This window comes from Acomys russatus, chromosome 5 (assembly GCF_903995435.1).
Source record: "Acomys russatus chromosome 5, mAcoRus1.1, whole genome shotgun sequence".
Lineage (NCBI taxonomy): Eukaryota > Metazoa > Chordata > Mammalia > Rodentia > Muridae > Acomys > Acomys russatus.
In genome coordinates this window covers 26682796-26698343 of record NC_067141.1, presented here as the reverse complement: position 1 = coordinate 26698343, position 15548 = coordinate 26682796, and the positions used below count along the sequence as shown (strand labels likewise).

At 45.6% G+C, this 15548-nt stretch overlaps 1 protein-coding gene across 4 annotated transcripts in view; it reads left to right on the top strand.

The window, feature by feature from the left end:
* The window catches only part of Kdm2a (lysine demethylase 2A), an 83533-nt gene extending 68701 nt beyond the window's left edge, over positions 1 to 14832 (top strand). For all 4 annotated transcript variants that reach the window (XM_051145822.1, XM_051145821.1, XM_051145820.1 and 1 more), the window contains 8 exons: positions 1609 to 1878; positions 2551 to 2682; positions 4973 to 5062; positions 6738 to 7447; positions 9262 to 9425; positions 11161 to 11319; positions 11836 to 12051; positions 13154 to 14832. In XM_051145822.1, coding sequence (XP_051001779.1) covers positions 1609 to 1878; positions 2551 to 2682; positions 4973 to 5062; positions 6738 to 7447; positions 9262 to 9425; positions 11161 to 11319; positions 11836 to 12051; positions 13154 to 13335 — 1923 coding nt within the window. In that variant the 3' untranslated portion in view covers positions 13336 to 14832. The remainder of the gene's footprint in view (positions 1 to 1608; positions 1879 to 2550; positions 2683 to 4972; positions 5063 to 6737; positions 7448 to 9261; positions 9426 to 11160; positions 11320 to 11835; positions 12052 to 13153) is intronic.
* Positions 14833 to 15548: the final 716 nt, after the last annotated feature.

Below are 15548 nucleotides of genomic sequence, written 5' to 3'. Positions count from 1 at the left end.
TGCATGGTGAGGACCTAGACCCCCTGCTCAGATGTAATAGGATAGGCAGCACAGTCTCCTTGTAGTCCCACAATATGGGGAGTAGAAGCTACCTCCAACATGGATTCTGATGCCCACTCTTGATCACTTCCCCCTGGTGGGGCAGTCTTGTCAGGCCACAGGAAGAGGATACAAGCAGTCTAGATGAGACTTGAGAGACTTGAGGTCAGATGATAGGGTAGGAGGGCTCCCCCTTTCTGTGGACTAGGGGAGGGGGCTACAATCAGGATGTAAAGTGAATAAATTAAAAATAAAGTGGAAAAAAGAGAAATTAAAGAAATAGAAGATATGGTTCTTATCCTTGAAAAGTTCCCTAGCAAGGTAAATAAACACAAGTATTAAAATTGTAAGCACTGGTTCTACAGTTAAATGTTATTAGATGCAGTATGACACGTTTTGTGCCGTTTGGAGTGACTAGTTTCACCAAGCCAAGGGTGGTAGTGTACACCTGTAATCCCCAGCCCTCAGGGAGGCAAAGGCAGCACAGTCTCCTTGTGGGTCCCACAATAAAGTGAGTAGGAGCTACCTCTGAGTTTGAGGCCAGCCTGGTCTTCAAAGTAAGTTCCAGGAGAGCCAGGACTACACAGTGAAACCTTGTGTCAGAAAAAAAAGAAAAGAAAAAGACTAGTTCCACCTTCCAGGACTTTGCCATCCTGTTTAGGAAAATATTCTGAGTTATTTAAAAAACTATGGGAGGGGGGACTGGAGAGATGGCTCAGTGGTTAAGAGTGCCACCTGCTTTTCCAAAGGTCCTGAGTAAAATTCCCAGCAACCACATGGTGGCTCACAACCATCTGTAATGTGAGCTGATGCCCACTTCTGGCCTGCAGGTGTACATGCAGACAGAGCACTGTATAAATAATAATAAATAAATAGATCTTTGAAGTGATGACCTTTAAATAAAAAATCTATGGGAGGTGTGGGCCCTTAACTCAGAAAGCTTTAGGGAGGAACAAGTCTTTTCTCTCTCTCTCTCTCTCTCTCTCTCTCTCTCTCTCTCTCTCTCTCTCTCTCTCTCCATGGTTTCTCTGTGTATCCTTGGCTGTCCTGGACTCACTTTATAGACAGGTTGGTCTTAAATTCACAATGATACACCTGCCTCTGCCTCCTGAGATTAAAGGCGAATGAGGCTGGCACTGCTGGCCGTGGTAGCGCACACCTTTAATCCCAGCACTTAAGAGGCAGAGGCAGGGGGATTGCCATGAGTTCAAGGACAGCTTGGTCTACACTGTCCAGTTTATCCAAGGCTAAACAGAAACCCTGTCTGGGGGCGTGGGGGAGACTGAGAATGGCAAGTTTTTCTGTCATGTTGAGATTCTGTAGGTTTATATGCCACAAGTTAGAATTTCATAGTTCTATAGCATTTAAAAATAGTTGTAGATAATACATGAATATTTTATATTTTGTTATTTATAGATAAGTAAAATTTATTAAAATAGGCAGTGGGCAGATTTGTTTACAGACAAGCCTCTGCCAAGTCCTAGGCAAGGTACATTGCCATGTAATCTTCTGGCCTCTCCAGTTTTAAAGTAGCCAGATATGGTTGACCTCACTGCTTTCTTTTTCCAGCTTAAATTCCCTACCAGGCCAAAGGTAAGGGTTCCTACCATTCCCATCACAAAGCCTCACACCATGAAGCCAGCTCCTCGCTTAACACCTGTAAGGCCTGCTGCAGCCTCCCCCATTGTGTCTGGAGCCAGGCGAAGAAGAGTGCGCTGTAGGAAATGCAAAGCATGTGTTCAAGGAGAATGTGGTGTCTGCCACTACTGCAGGGACATGAAGAAGTTTGGCGGGCCTGGACGCATGAAGCAATCCTGCGTCCTCCGGCAGTGCTTAGCAGTAAGTGATGTAGGTGAAAAACTTTGCAGGGAGTGGTGCTGATGACAGAGGAACTGTAATGTGTAAAGTCTGCTGAGATGGAGTTCCTCTCTCCCTGGGTCTATAGTCAAAATAATTTAATGACAAAGCATCCTTACAAATACTATAATTTTTCAAAAGATAAAACCTGGGGCTGGAGAGATAGCTCAGAGGTTAAGAGCACTGCCTGCTCTTCCAGAGGTCCTGAGTTCAATTCCCAGCAACCACATGGTGGCTCACAACCATCTATAATGAGATCTGATGCTCTCTTCTGACCTGCAGGTGTACACACAGGCAGAGCACTGTATACATAATAATAAACAAATATTTTAAAAATAATAATCTAATGTTATAGTTATAATCACCTAGTGTTAAGCAGAACTCCAGCATTTGAAGAGCAGTTCACTGCTTTCTGTCCCCTTAATAAGAAAGGACCTGTGAGACCAAAGACAAGCCAACCAAAAGTGAATTAATTGCCTCTGATGGTCTGGTTCCTGGGCAGTTAAGTCCCCAGTCACTTGCCCACTGAACCCCTCTCTACTCGCCACCTGGTCTTTGTGGGTCTCGAGTGAACCCAGTCTCCCATCTTCATTTAACTTGAATATGAAATGTAAAGGTTCTAAATCTGGTCTCCTGATCTGTGTCCTCTTGCAGCCCAGACTGCCTCATTCAGTTACATGTTCTCTCTGTGGAGAAGTGGATCAGAATGAAGAAACACAGGACTTTGAAAAGAAGCTCATGGAATGCTGCATATGCAATGAGATAGTTCATCCTGGTTGCCTCCAGGTAAAGACACGAGTGGACCACCTGTTGTTATCCATACTGGGGATTTTCAGTTCCTGTTCACAGAGAACTATTTAACGTTATTAGCCCATTGTTCGGAATTCTACTGTTTATCAGGCTGTGTAATAGTTGAGGGTTTTGTTTTGTTTTGTTTCCTGAGACAGGGTTTCTCTGTGTGGCCTTGACTATCCTGGACTGGCTTTGTAGACCAGGCTGGTTTTGAACTCACAGCGATCCGCCTGCCTCTGCCTCCTGAGTGCTGGGATTAAAGGCATGCACCACCACTGCCCGGCTGTGTAATATTTTTGAGGATAAAACAGCACATAGTTCTGTCCCAGTAAACATGGGACATGTCCAAGAGACCTTTGGACATTGTGTTTGAAGTCTCCAGGCCATTGTCACAAAACTTGAAGACGTGTTTGAGGATGGTTTAAGCTCCCAGGCACCTATGCTGTATCCTTCATTGTATCTCAGGATATGAGCTTAAGGGATAGAGGCCTGTGATCTAGCTTAAATTTTATATTCCCAGAGTACCCCCAGGTGATTCTAATATGTATCCAGAGAAAAGAAGGCTTTTTTTTTTCCCCCTTTCCATTTTGGGTGTTTTTTGTGTTGTTTTTTGTTTTTTGTTTTTTGTTTTTGAGACATGGTTGTACTGTGTAGCCCTGGCTGACCTGAAACTCACTTTGTAGACCAGACTGACCTCTAACTCACAGAGCTCTGCCTGCCTCTGCCTTCCAAGTGCTGGGACTAAAGCTATATTGAAGATATGTGCCTAAGAAAGCATGGTTGTTTGTTTGTTTATTTGGTTGGTTGGTTTTTCAAGACAGGGTTTCTCCTCTATGTATCCTTGCCTGTTCTGGACTCCCTTTGCAGACCAGCCTGTGTCCCGGGATAACAGGCGTGAGCCACCATGCCTAGCAGAAGGCATGTATTATACACACTTTTTTTCCTTAAATATTTATAATAAGCCCGTGAAATTGAATCTGTCAAATTTAGGTTTCAGGTACATGAGTGCCTGGCATGGTGACATACGTCTTTAGTTCCAGTTACTCTGAGGTGAGAAAATGGCTTTAGTTTGAGATCAGCCAAGGTAACCTAGTAAACAACTCACGCACCCCCGCCCCGCCCCCCAGTCTCAAAGGTTGGTAGGTACATGAGTGGGTGTGTAGGTAGATAGGCATGGGTGCTGTTATTTTGGCTTTGACAGAAAGTATCCACTATGTAAGGACTTCTACCTAGTGCTTATGAGGCATTGTCAATGATGGCAGTCTGCACAATTTCAGAAAGATCAAAATGTGAAAAATAGCCATATGACATTGGCACACACTTTAAATCCCAGTACTCAGGAGGCAGAAGCAGGAGGAGCTCTGTGAATTCCAGGCCAGTCTGGTCTGTAGAGCGAGTTCCTAGATAGCTGGGGCTACACAGAGAAACTCTGACTCATGATGCAAGGTGTGAAAAATATGTGTGTTGGAACTGAAAAAAAAGCTACATTTAAGTGTCATGTGCCCCTGTAGTCCCTGTATTTGGTGTGTTGAGGCAGAAATGTTGTAAGTTTAATGCAGCCTGAGCTACTATTGAGACCCTGACTGGAGAGGACAGGAGAAAGAAGGAAAGGAATTGGTAAAGAAGTATCTCACTATGACAAGTTGTTAATAGAAGGTGTTGAATAAATACCAAGCACTTTTGAGACATTATCCCTGTGTAACTCTGGCTGGGTCAGAACTCACTTTGTCGATTAAGCTGACCTTGAATTTACTGATCATCCTGCCTCCCACCCGAAGTGTTGAAATTACAGGACAATGCCACCACATTCAGCCACAAACACTTTGAATATTTGTGTTGTTACAACTCAAGCAGTTGAACCAATGCATTGTTACTTGTATCTGCATTTTGCAGTTGGGAACCCTGGCTCACTGAAACTAAACCATTGATCTGTGAATCTCAACAGTCTTTGGTTTGCCCAAATAGCAAGATGGAGTCTGATACCGTTGACATGTGGTGTTTAGGAGGAGAAACACAACTCTGAATTTTTCCAGACCCTGAAGTCTGTTCAGGAAGCCTAGGTGTGGTCATGCAGCCAAGAATCAAAGTGGCTGAGAGCAGCCAGTGGCTGGGAGTGGTTATTAGCACTTTTTGCTGATTAGTAGCTCTCAGTCTTTAATTCCCATGTAGATCAGTATGTCTAAAAATGGATAACTCTTCCAGTTTCTTCCTACCTGTATCACTGTATCATGTAGAAGGCAGAAGAAACTAACTTTTTTTTTTTGACATCCCTATCTGCCTATAGATGGATGGAGAGGGGTTGCTTAACGAGGAATTGCCAAATTGCTGGGAGTGTCCCAAGTGTTATCAGGAAGACAGCTCGGAGAAAGCCCAGGTAAAGGAACTGTTCAGTCGGGTAGGTTGCTCTGCACCAGCCTTTGTGATAGTATCCATGGGCTTTCTCTGACCCAAGATTGTTTTGCTTTTGTTTGTTTAACATCTTTTTATCCTCCCTTTTTGGTTACTCCCCGTCCCCCTCCAATTTGTTGGTTTTGGGTTTGTTAGATTTGGTTATTTTGGTGGGGGTTGTTTTGTTTTGTTTTTCTTTTGGGGGATTTTTATTTTTGGTTTGTTTTAGTTTTTGCTTTTTGTATCACTAAACACTGTTCCACTTGGGAATTTTGATGTCCTTTTTATTCTGTAGGGTACTAGAAAGGCAGGAACCATCTCTGGGCTATGAGTTGGAGAATTAGGTATGCAACCTTGTCCTGTGGAATATAACTAGAGGGGGAGGCAGGCTTGGCCTGTGGTGCTGTCACATACTGGATTCATACACTAGAGTTTCCAGTTAAGCAGGTTTCCTTCCCCCTCCTCCCCCAGGGTGGGGGGGTGGTCATCTTTACCTCTTTGTCTTTACCTGCCTTCAAAAGCAACCAAGCTACTAGAGAGAGTAGCTCCTCTTCACAACTTTAACCCAGGACAACTAAGGTTGTTGCCCTAATGGTCACTAGTAACACCTGTATGCCAAAGGGACTCTGGTTACCTATGATGAGAAGGTTAAACCAGCTCTTCAGGGACCCTGTACAGGCATGAAGGAAATTGCTTGTCTTTTTATGTCTTCCACTTTGGCTCTGGGGCAGTTGAAATTTTAGTCAAGATATTTTTGTTTTAGTATTTTGAGACAAGGTCTCACTGTGTAGCCTTGGCTGGCCTGGATGGAACTCAACAATGTAGATCAGGCTGGCTTTGAATTCACAGAGATCCAACTGTCTTTGCCTCTGTGGTGCTGAGATTAAAGGTATGTGCTCCATGCCTGGTCAGTTGAAATTTTTTTATGGATGAAGGTTTGTGGAGCTACTACTACCACGAGTTCTCATGCCATGTTCTTGGACTAGCCACTTTAAATCTCTCTTTACTGGTGCTGTCTCAGCATAGCCAACAATGGTCACAGGAAAGGACAGGTGTCTGGAAAGCACAGGAACTACAAGATGAGGTCTGGGCCCTGTGGGATTCTTCACCATAATCATAACCAGGTCTCTGCAGTGTCATGGTTCCTCATGGAGAGCTGAATTACAGTACTGCAGAGTTAATAGCTGAGAGGCACTGCATTCTGCCCCTGCCTCTTTGTCTGTGGTTAGGCGAGCTGTTTCTCTTTTATCAACATGGATTCATCACTTGATTGTAAAAGAGCTAAATTAGAGACACAAATAAAAATGGTCAAATTATCCAAAGGGTAGAATTGTAATGCTAAAATAGTATTTTTACCCAAAAATTGAGGTACAATGAATAAGATATGGTATAGAATCAAGAAGCTTTATATTCTAGGTTTCATTCCTCTGTGCTTAGACATGAGCCTTTTTTCACAGTGACTATTTAAGTATTTTGTTTTCTGAAATCAGCATTCTATGGCCTGAATGTGAGCCGTTGCTGATCTTGGCAGTCTGAATCATAGGCTCTAAGGAAATGGCCCCTTTGGCAGAAGTGACCTGGCTTCTCTCGGGTTCTCCTTGTTACTTTAAAGGGTTTAGAAAAAAGGAAGCACTGGTGTTTCTTTTCTGGGCATTTTGCAGAAGCGGAAAATAGAAGAGAGCGATGAAGAAGCTGTACAAGCCAAAGTCCTACGGCCCCTGAGGAGCTGCGAGGAGCCCCTCACACCCCCGCCTCACTCACCTACTTCCATGCTGCAGCTCATCCATGACCCGGCTTCCCCCCGGGGTATGGTGACTCGGTCATCCCCTGGGGCTGGCCCCAGCGACCACCACAGTGCCAGCCGTGATGAGCGCTTCAAACGGCGGCAGTTGCTGCGGCTACAGGCCACAGAGCGCACCATGGTACGGGAAAAGGAGAACAACCCCAGCGGCAAAAAGGAGCTGTCTGAAGTTGAGAAAGCCAAGATCCGGGGATCGTACCTCACTGTCACGCTACAGAGGCCCACCAAAGAGCTCCACGGGACATCCATTGTGCCCAAGCTGCAGGCCATCACGGCCTCCTCTGCCAACCTTCGCCCTAACCCCCGTGTGCTAATGCAGCACTGCCCAGCCCGAAACCCCCAGCGTGGGGATGAGGAGGGGCTGGGGGGAGAGGAGGAGGAAGAGGAGGAGGAGGAGGAAGATGACAGTGCAGAGGAGGGGGGTGCAGCCAGGCTGAATGGCCGGGGCAGTTGGGCTCAGGATGGAGACGAAAGCTGGATGCAGCGGGAGGTCTGGATGTCTGTCTTCCGCTACCTCAGCCGCAGAGAACTTTGTGAATGTATGCGAGTGTGCAAGACGTGGTATAAATGGTGAGCAGGGATACAGGGGGTCAGGAACAGGGGTAGGGGAGTAGGTGGCGGCTCTTCTGAATGAGAGCAGCATGCACCTTGATATCGTTAGGCATGTCGGGTCATTGAAGGAGTAAAGGGACCTGGTCTGTGGGTGCTGTTAAAGATGTAGTCCGTTATACCTGCAGATGTTAAGGGGATTTGAACCTTTGCCTCCTCTCCCTGCTCTTTGTTTCCCTGTCTCTCTGCTGGGGGGAAGGAAAACTAATTTAAGGGATAGATTTGTAGTTTGTGATAAAACTTAGGGTCCTAGAAGTTGTAAGCCTGTCTTAGCTCCCTAACTTACCATGTGCTGGTTGAGAATCTGTGATAGCTAGATAGTAATGTAGTTTTCAGGGCAGATGATTGCACGAAGAGGAATGGGCATACTTTCCAAATGAGTTGGAGGGTGCTCCTGATCTTCAGTTGTAGTACTCTTTGGTCTACCGCTCTATGTTCACTTCCAGTTTTAGTTATTCCCCCAAAGCCTGAATCATTCCTTTCTTCAACAAGTAGAGCCGAGTCCTGAAGCTGAGACTAAATTATCCTTCGTAGTGGATCATTTCTCCTCTAATTGAGCAGACATTTGGTGGATCTATTTATTTATTTATTTATTTATTTATTTATTTATTTAAGGGCTCCTACCATCTACATTGGGTGTGCTGTCAGTGAGATTTTTGTCAATCTAAGAACATTGCCAATACAAATCTATCTCTTGAATTAGAATTAATATGTGATCTACACAAACTATTTAATTTCTTTCTGTTAAACAAGAGGGGCTGCCTATTTCTAATCCTTGGTTTACAGGCCAAGGCACATAAAACTGCCATTATATATTATTTTCTTGTGCTGTGCTAGGCAGGCTGAGCTCAGGGGTAGGGACTGTAACATTAAACAGAAACCTGCAAGGTGCAGTGCTGTCTGTAGACAGCAGTGGAAAGGCCTCTCAGTTTTGGACTGGGCTGGCTACATGTAAAGCTAGCGGGGAAGCAGATGCAGAGGGCTGCCCAGCCTCATTTGGCCCGATACAGTAATGGGCTCAAGGCAAGATGCCTTGTGGTGGTGCTGAGTAGCATCTTTCATCTCCCTCAGTGGCATGTAGTAACTGACAAGGCATAGGAGCAAGCTGAGGAATTCTAGGCAGTAAGAGGTCAAGAAATTTAGCCAGGCCACGCCTGTAATCCCAGCACTCAGGGAGGCAGAGGCAGAGTTTGAGGCCAGCCTGGTCTACTGTATGAAAAAAACAAGGGAAAAAAAAAGTCGAGAAATTTAAATATTAGGCCAGGTGTGGTGGCACACACCTGTAATCCCAGCACTCAGGAGGCAGAGGCAGGTGGATCACTGTGAGTTCGAGGCCAGCCTGGTCTACAAAGTGAGTATACGACAGCCAAGGCTACACAGAGAAACCCTGTCTTGAAAACAAAAACAAAAAAGGACAGGGGAAGAAATTTTAAAATTATGAAAACCTATTTATTATCTTGTAACCAAGTTAAAATTTAACGTTTATTTTTTTACAATTGTTTATTGTTCCTGTACACCATTCAACCGGAGCCATGCTAGTTTAGCACAAAGGAAGGGAATCTAGCATACTTACTGTGTGGACTAGCCAAGCAGTGCCCTACTTAACCTGGATTTGCAAAGGGTCTAGTTGTTAAGAAAAAAGTAGTTTTTGCCGGACTCTGAGGCAGAAAATGACAGTGATCTCTGGTTTTCTATAGATACCAGAAGCCTTCTAGCAGCGTGCCTTGGAATCACCTTTGACAGGAATATCAGTTAAATTCTCTTACCTCTTACAGGTGCTGTGACAAACGACTTTGGACAAAAATTGATTTGAGTAGGTGTAAGGCCATCGTACCCCAAGCTCTCAGTGGCATCATCAAGCGGCAGCCAGTAAGCCTTGACCTTAGTTGGACTAACATCTCCAAAAAGCAGCTGACATGGCTGGTCAATAGGCTGCCAGGTAAGTGAGCAGCCAGACCTGCTACTGTTCTAGGCCACAGAGGACCTGCAGGGAACATTAGGCTATTGTCAGTACTTCTCAGAACTAGGGCAGTAGTTGGGTACCATGGCTGCTGTCAGGCCACTGTAACTGCCAGTCTCTAAGGTATCACTGGATTGGTGATTGAGATGAGACTGGGTTGCTGCTGCCAGCCTTGCACATTTCCTTAGCATAGAAGAGGAAATTTGAGCACTCAAGAGGCAGAGGCAGGTGGCTCTCTAAATTTGAGACTAGCCTGGTCTACAAAGCAAGTCCAACACAGCCAGGACTACAAGAGAAACCGTGTCTTTGCGGGGTGAGGGGGAAGAAGCCTCCCCCAACCCCTTATGTCCTAGAAAGACAGAAGCCACACAGCATCTGTTGCTGTAGTAGAAAGTTGGTGATTCGGTCTTTATTTTCCTCCTTTCTATGTGTATGGGGTAGGTGAGTATGCATTTGTTGTGTACATGTGTATAGGAGGTTGACATCAGACTGGGTGCTGGGTGCCTACCTATAATCCCAGTCCTCAGGCGGGCAGAGGCAGGGTCTGTCGGTCAACAGCACAGAGCTTGCATCTGATATGGTTTGTCTTGCTATCTGTGGAGATTTCCTATCTGTTCTTTTCAATGCCGTAATTACTGGCAGGCTGCATGTCCACCTGGCATTTATGTGGTTTCTGGGGGTATGAATTCTGGTCTTATTCATTGAGTGTTAAGTACTTTTTTGGTTTTTCGAGACAGGGTTTCTCTGTGTAGCCTTGACTATCCTGGACTTGCTTTGTAGACCAGGCTGGCCTGTGTTAAGTACTTTTAATTGTTTAGCCATCTTCCTAGCCCTTCAGTGATTGGGTGTGTGTGTGTGGTGTGTTTTGAGATGGTCTCACTTTGTGGCCTTAAACGATGCAGAACTCAAAGAGATGAGCCTGCATATGCCTCCTGAGTGCTGGGACTCAACCAGCACACCTAGCTCCAGCAGTTGGGTTTTTTGTTTTGTTTGTGTGTTTGTCTTTTTGAGACAGTTTCTCTGTATAGCCATGGCTGTCCCAGCACTCAACTCTGTAGACCAGGCTCTCCACCGGCCTCTGCCTCCCTAGTCCTGAGATTAAAAGTGTTCTGACTTTTGGTTTGGTTTATTGAATGTTTGTTTTTTCGGGGTTTTTGAGACAGGGTTTCTCTGTAGAGTCTTGGCTGTCCTGGACTCTTTGTAGCCCAGGCTGGCCTCAATTTTACAGAGATCCTCTGCCTTCCCAAGTGCTGGGATTACAGGCTGCACTACCACACCTGGCTCTAGCTATTGAGTTTTTTGTTTGTTTGTTTGTTTGTTTTTGTTTTTTAAGATTTTTTTTTATGCATACAGTGCTCTACCTGCTTGTACTCCTATAGGCCAGAAGAGGGCATTAGATTACATTACAGATGGTTGTGAGCCACCATGTGCTTGCTAGGAATTGAACTCAGGACTTCTGGAAGAGCAGTCACTGCTCTTAACTGCTGAGCCATCTCTCCAGCCCTAGCTATTGGTTTTAACACCAAAGTAAAAGTTGTAACTTGGAGGCCTAGACACCGTAAGAATCTTTAGACTTGGTTATAGATTAGAACATAGTCCTTCTCTCCCATTAGACTAGAAAGCCATTTGTTTTACTCAGAACAGCCTGTCACTGAGAGGTTGAATTCTCTATTATAAGCAGAGTATGTTGTGTATCTGCTTCTCTTTTTTGCAGGACTAAAAGACCTCCTCCTAGCAGGCTGCTCCTGGTCTGCAGTCTCTGCCCTCAGCACCTCCAGCTGCCCCCTTCTCAGGACCCTTGATCTTCGGTGGGCAGTAGGAATTAAAGACCCTCAAATTCGGGACTTGCTGACTCCACCCACAGATAAACCAGGTATGCTCTGGGCCTGCCCCATCTATCTAATCTGTCTTCAACTTTGATTTTGGACAGAGCTTAAATCTAGCTCTTAAAATTAAATTGTAGGAAGAATGGAATAGTACAAAGCTATAATCCTGTGACAGGCCATTTACATGTGCAGATTATATACAAGCAAATAACTCCCACAGTTTTGAATTTGGGCCCAGAGAGCATAAATCTGAAAACTTCTTGCAAGAAGGCTTCTGGGTCAGAGTAGGACATCAAAAGCTTTTTGAATTCTGGATTGTAACAGAATCCCGGGACTGTGAAGAAGGAAGGCCCAGTTGACGTATCACTGGAAGTAAGGCATACAATATGGCACTGAAAAGAAGAAAGCTTACCTCATTTCCTAGAAACATCCCTGTTCACTCTGTCCAGGAAGGGTTCAGTATGGCAGTCAAGGAAGGAATCCTAACCAGCATACAGCTATTGCCACCTGGGGCTTTGGTAAAGAATTAAGTTTGAATCTAAGCTCTTTTCTTGCTCATGTAGGTCAAGACAATCGAAGCAAGCTCCGGAACATGACCGACTTCCGGCTGGCAGGCCTTGACATCACAGATGCCACTCTCCGACTCATCATTCGCCACATGCCCCTTTTGTCTCGACTTGACCTCAGTCACTGCAGCCACCTTACAGATCAGTCCTCCAACCTACTCACTGCTGTTGGGTCTTCCACTCGGTACTCTCTCACAGAGCTCAATATGGCAGGTATGTTGCTGTCTTTGTTTATTTTATGTTGAATGATGTCCCTGCTTTTTGAACCGTGTTTACTTCTTGATTCACATCTGCATGGGGATAGAGAGCTGGCTCGGTGGTTCCCATCCCCCATGTCAGGTGGCTCATAACCACCTGTAACTATAGCTCCTGGGTATCTGACACCTTATAGCCTTTTGATCACCTGCACATACATGAATATAAACCTTTTTTTTTTTTTTTTTTTAAATTTACAGCTAGACATAGTGGCAGGTACCTTTAATCTAATTACAGTGTTTTGGAAGCAGAGAAAGGTGGATTTCTTAAGTTTGAGGTCAGCCAGGGCTTACATAGTGAGACCCTGTCTCAAAAAGTAATAATAAATTTTTAAAATTGAAGCAGCCATGGTGGTACACACCTTTAATCCCAGCACTCGGGAGGCAGAGGCAGGCGGATCACTGTGAGTTTGAGGCCAGCCTGGTCTACAAAGTGAGTCTAGGACAGCCAAGGCTACACAGAGGAATGTGCCCCCCCCCCCCCGTTTTTTTTTTGTTTTGTTTGTTTGTTTTGTTTGTTTTGTTTTGTTTTGTTGTTTATATTTGGCCAGTTGTGACACACACCTTTTTAAATCCCAGCTACATGAGAGACTTTTTCTCAAAACAACAACAATAAGAGATTTGTGGGCTAAAGAGATGGCTCAATCTTTAAAGGTGAGGCCCACAACCAAAAATATAAGAGTTTGGTTCCCAGCATCCACAGCTGTCTCTAGACAAATTTTTGTGAGGGGCGGGGGAGAGAGAAAGGAAATTTCTATCTACATGAAAACAAGAGACTTCTCTTCATTTCTTAACCAAAAGATCTCTGAGGGCAAGTAGTAAACTCAGGTGCCTACATGCATGGCTTCCATCCAGCTGCACTTTGGTCAGCCAAATTGGCTTTATGCTACTCACTCGCTGGTGGTCCTTAGAAGAAGGCCACAGTATTGATGGCAACCCTGGTCTCTTTGAATGTGATGATTTAGCATATTGGAAAAAGATAGCTGGGTGAACTGAGTGGCAGGAATGGGCCTCTGGCTGTATGTTTGTGATCTTTGTTCTCTTGGCCATGTTGTCCACAGGTTGCAATAAATTGACAGACCAGACCCTGTTCTTCCTAAGGCGAATTGCAAATGTCACCTTGATTGACCTTCGAGGATGCAAACAGATCACAAGAAAAGCCTGTGAGCACTTCATCTCAGACTTGTCTATCAACAGCCTCTACTGCCTGTCTGATGAGAAACTGATACAGAAGATTAGCTAAGACATGCTCAGCCCAGACTGAACAGGAAAATCTTCCCCTGCCTTCCCACCAAGGAGAGTCTCTCCCTGACCCTGCGCAGGCTCTGAGGCCAATGGCACACTCCCTCTCTGCTCTTTTTTCTCTGAGCCCTTCTCCCACAGGTGGGGCAGAGAGGATGGTGGACACCAAGGTCACTTGCCTGCTCCTCTCCCTCCCAAGGAAAAGAGGAGAGGTTGATCAAGGAGAAAGCACAGGCTGTGCTGTCCCAATACCTGCTTGCTTGCTCATCTGCCAGCTAGGAAGCTGGGCTCTCAGTTTTGGGGGAATTTGTGCATCTTTCATCTGTACTGGGCCAAGAGCCCTTCCTCCTCACCCATGGTCCCCAGCAGTGCCTGGTTCTAAAGCAAACTCCAGGGAGGAAGGCAGCCTTGCCTCCATGGCCAGGTTCTTCTCATGGTGTCCGTTGTGTGTCTCTCCTCCGTTACATTCTCCCAGCTTCTGCAGGATGGGCCAACAGCTCTAGAAACACCAAGCCTGGCTCAGTGGTGCTGTGAGGTGTCTGAAGCTTTGCTCCATGTCTATGCTAGCCCTTTTTTCTTGTCCCTGAGCTTAATGCTGTCCAATGCTCATTCATATAATGCAGTCCCTATTCTGCTATCACCCCCTAAACTTTCCCACTAATCGCTGAAATCCGTTTTTGCACTTACTGGGGTTATTAAAAGCTCTTCAGAGGAGCTAGAATTGTGCCCCCAGAGATGCCCGTTTGATCGCTACCCAGGCATATTCTAAGACAGACATCATCTCCCCTTCCCACCCATGGTGCTGCCCACCAGCTGTCCTTTTCTATATGCCCTCTTTCCTGCCTGAGAAGGGTTTCCTAGAATTCATGTCCTCGGAAAGAGCAGCATGTTTCCCCAGGTATGGAAAATGGGACTGGTTGAGTTCCCACCTGCCTCCAGGCCAGGCTTCTCCAGGCTCTGGTTTAGCATGGCCCTCTGAGCCCAGGCCTGTGCAGCTCACTGACCTGGTGCCTTTTAAGGGGAGTCCTGATTGAAAGCCAGTTACCTGCCCTCTGCCTGCAACCTTGGAAGTGTGTGTGCATGTGCCTCTGTGTGTCTGGCTAAGTGTGCTGCACGTGTGTGCAGGGAAGGAGAGGGGAGCATGTCGTCTCCCACGCCTCCTCCACCCTTCTAAAAGCCCCATCAGCTGCCCCCTTTTACTTTGCATTGAACGGCCTGTCCAAAGATCCTCTCTCTAGGGCAGCAGAGAGCTTTTTGCACTTTAAAAAAAAGAAAAGAAAAAAAAAATACGGTCGGATTTATTCTGGGTCAATATTTAGAGTGAAGAGATGCTCAGCAGAAGCCTGTGGCCAGAGTTTGTCAGTAATACATGCAAATTTGCACTCTGCTCCCCATCTGTAGGAGATTGATAGCACAGCCTTGCCCCGCCTTCTCTTTCCTCCAAACATACCCCTTCCCACTTCCTATCCCATTTCCTGTTAACCCAGCCTCAGGCTTTCCTAAACTCCATCAGGAGGCACAGAGCCCAGGCACCATGAGTCTAAAGTGAACCGCCCAAGGAGAGATGCTAACTGCACCCTTGCCACTGCCAAAGCAATAGAGGCAGAAGCATCATCCCTCTTTGCCACCTAGCCCAGCTTTGACCCTGGCATTAACCAGGCTTTTTCCAGGAAAGCTGGGTTCTGGCAAGGAGTGGCATTGTTTCTTCCAATCTGCTGATTCTCTTGGCTGCACCTTAAAAACAGCAAGCAGTCAGCTCCCTTGACCCTCTGCCATTCCATTGGTCTTCAGGTCCCAGAATTCTGGGGCTGAAATGTTGAGGAAATGCCAGTGACTTATTCCAGAGTGCCTCAGTTAGGGGAACTTCTGCAAAGAACCCTGGGTGTTGAGCAAAAATGTTATTAATACTATTAATGACCTATAATTAGAAGCTTCCTGTCTTTCTTTTTTTCTTTCTTGGTTGCTCCTGTGGAAAATACTAAAATTACTAAGTTTTGTTTGTTGTCTTTATAAAGGGGGAGGTGGAGAGACCCCTTCAGAGCAGGGATTGTGCCGGGAGAGTGCCTCTGACCTTTGGGACAGTTCATCCACAGAAATTTCTAATGTGATGGCTTGTCTGGGGTTTTGCTATTTGGATTTGGAAAAAACAAGCATTTTACCGCACAGAAATTTGTCAGCTGAAAAGGGAGCTCAGGATGGCGGCAGATGGACTGA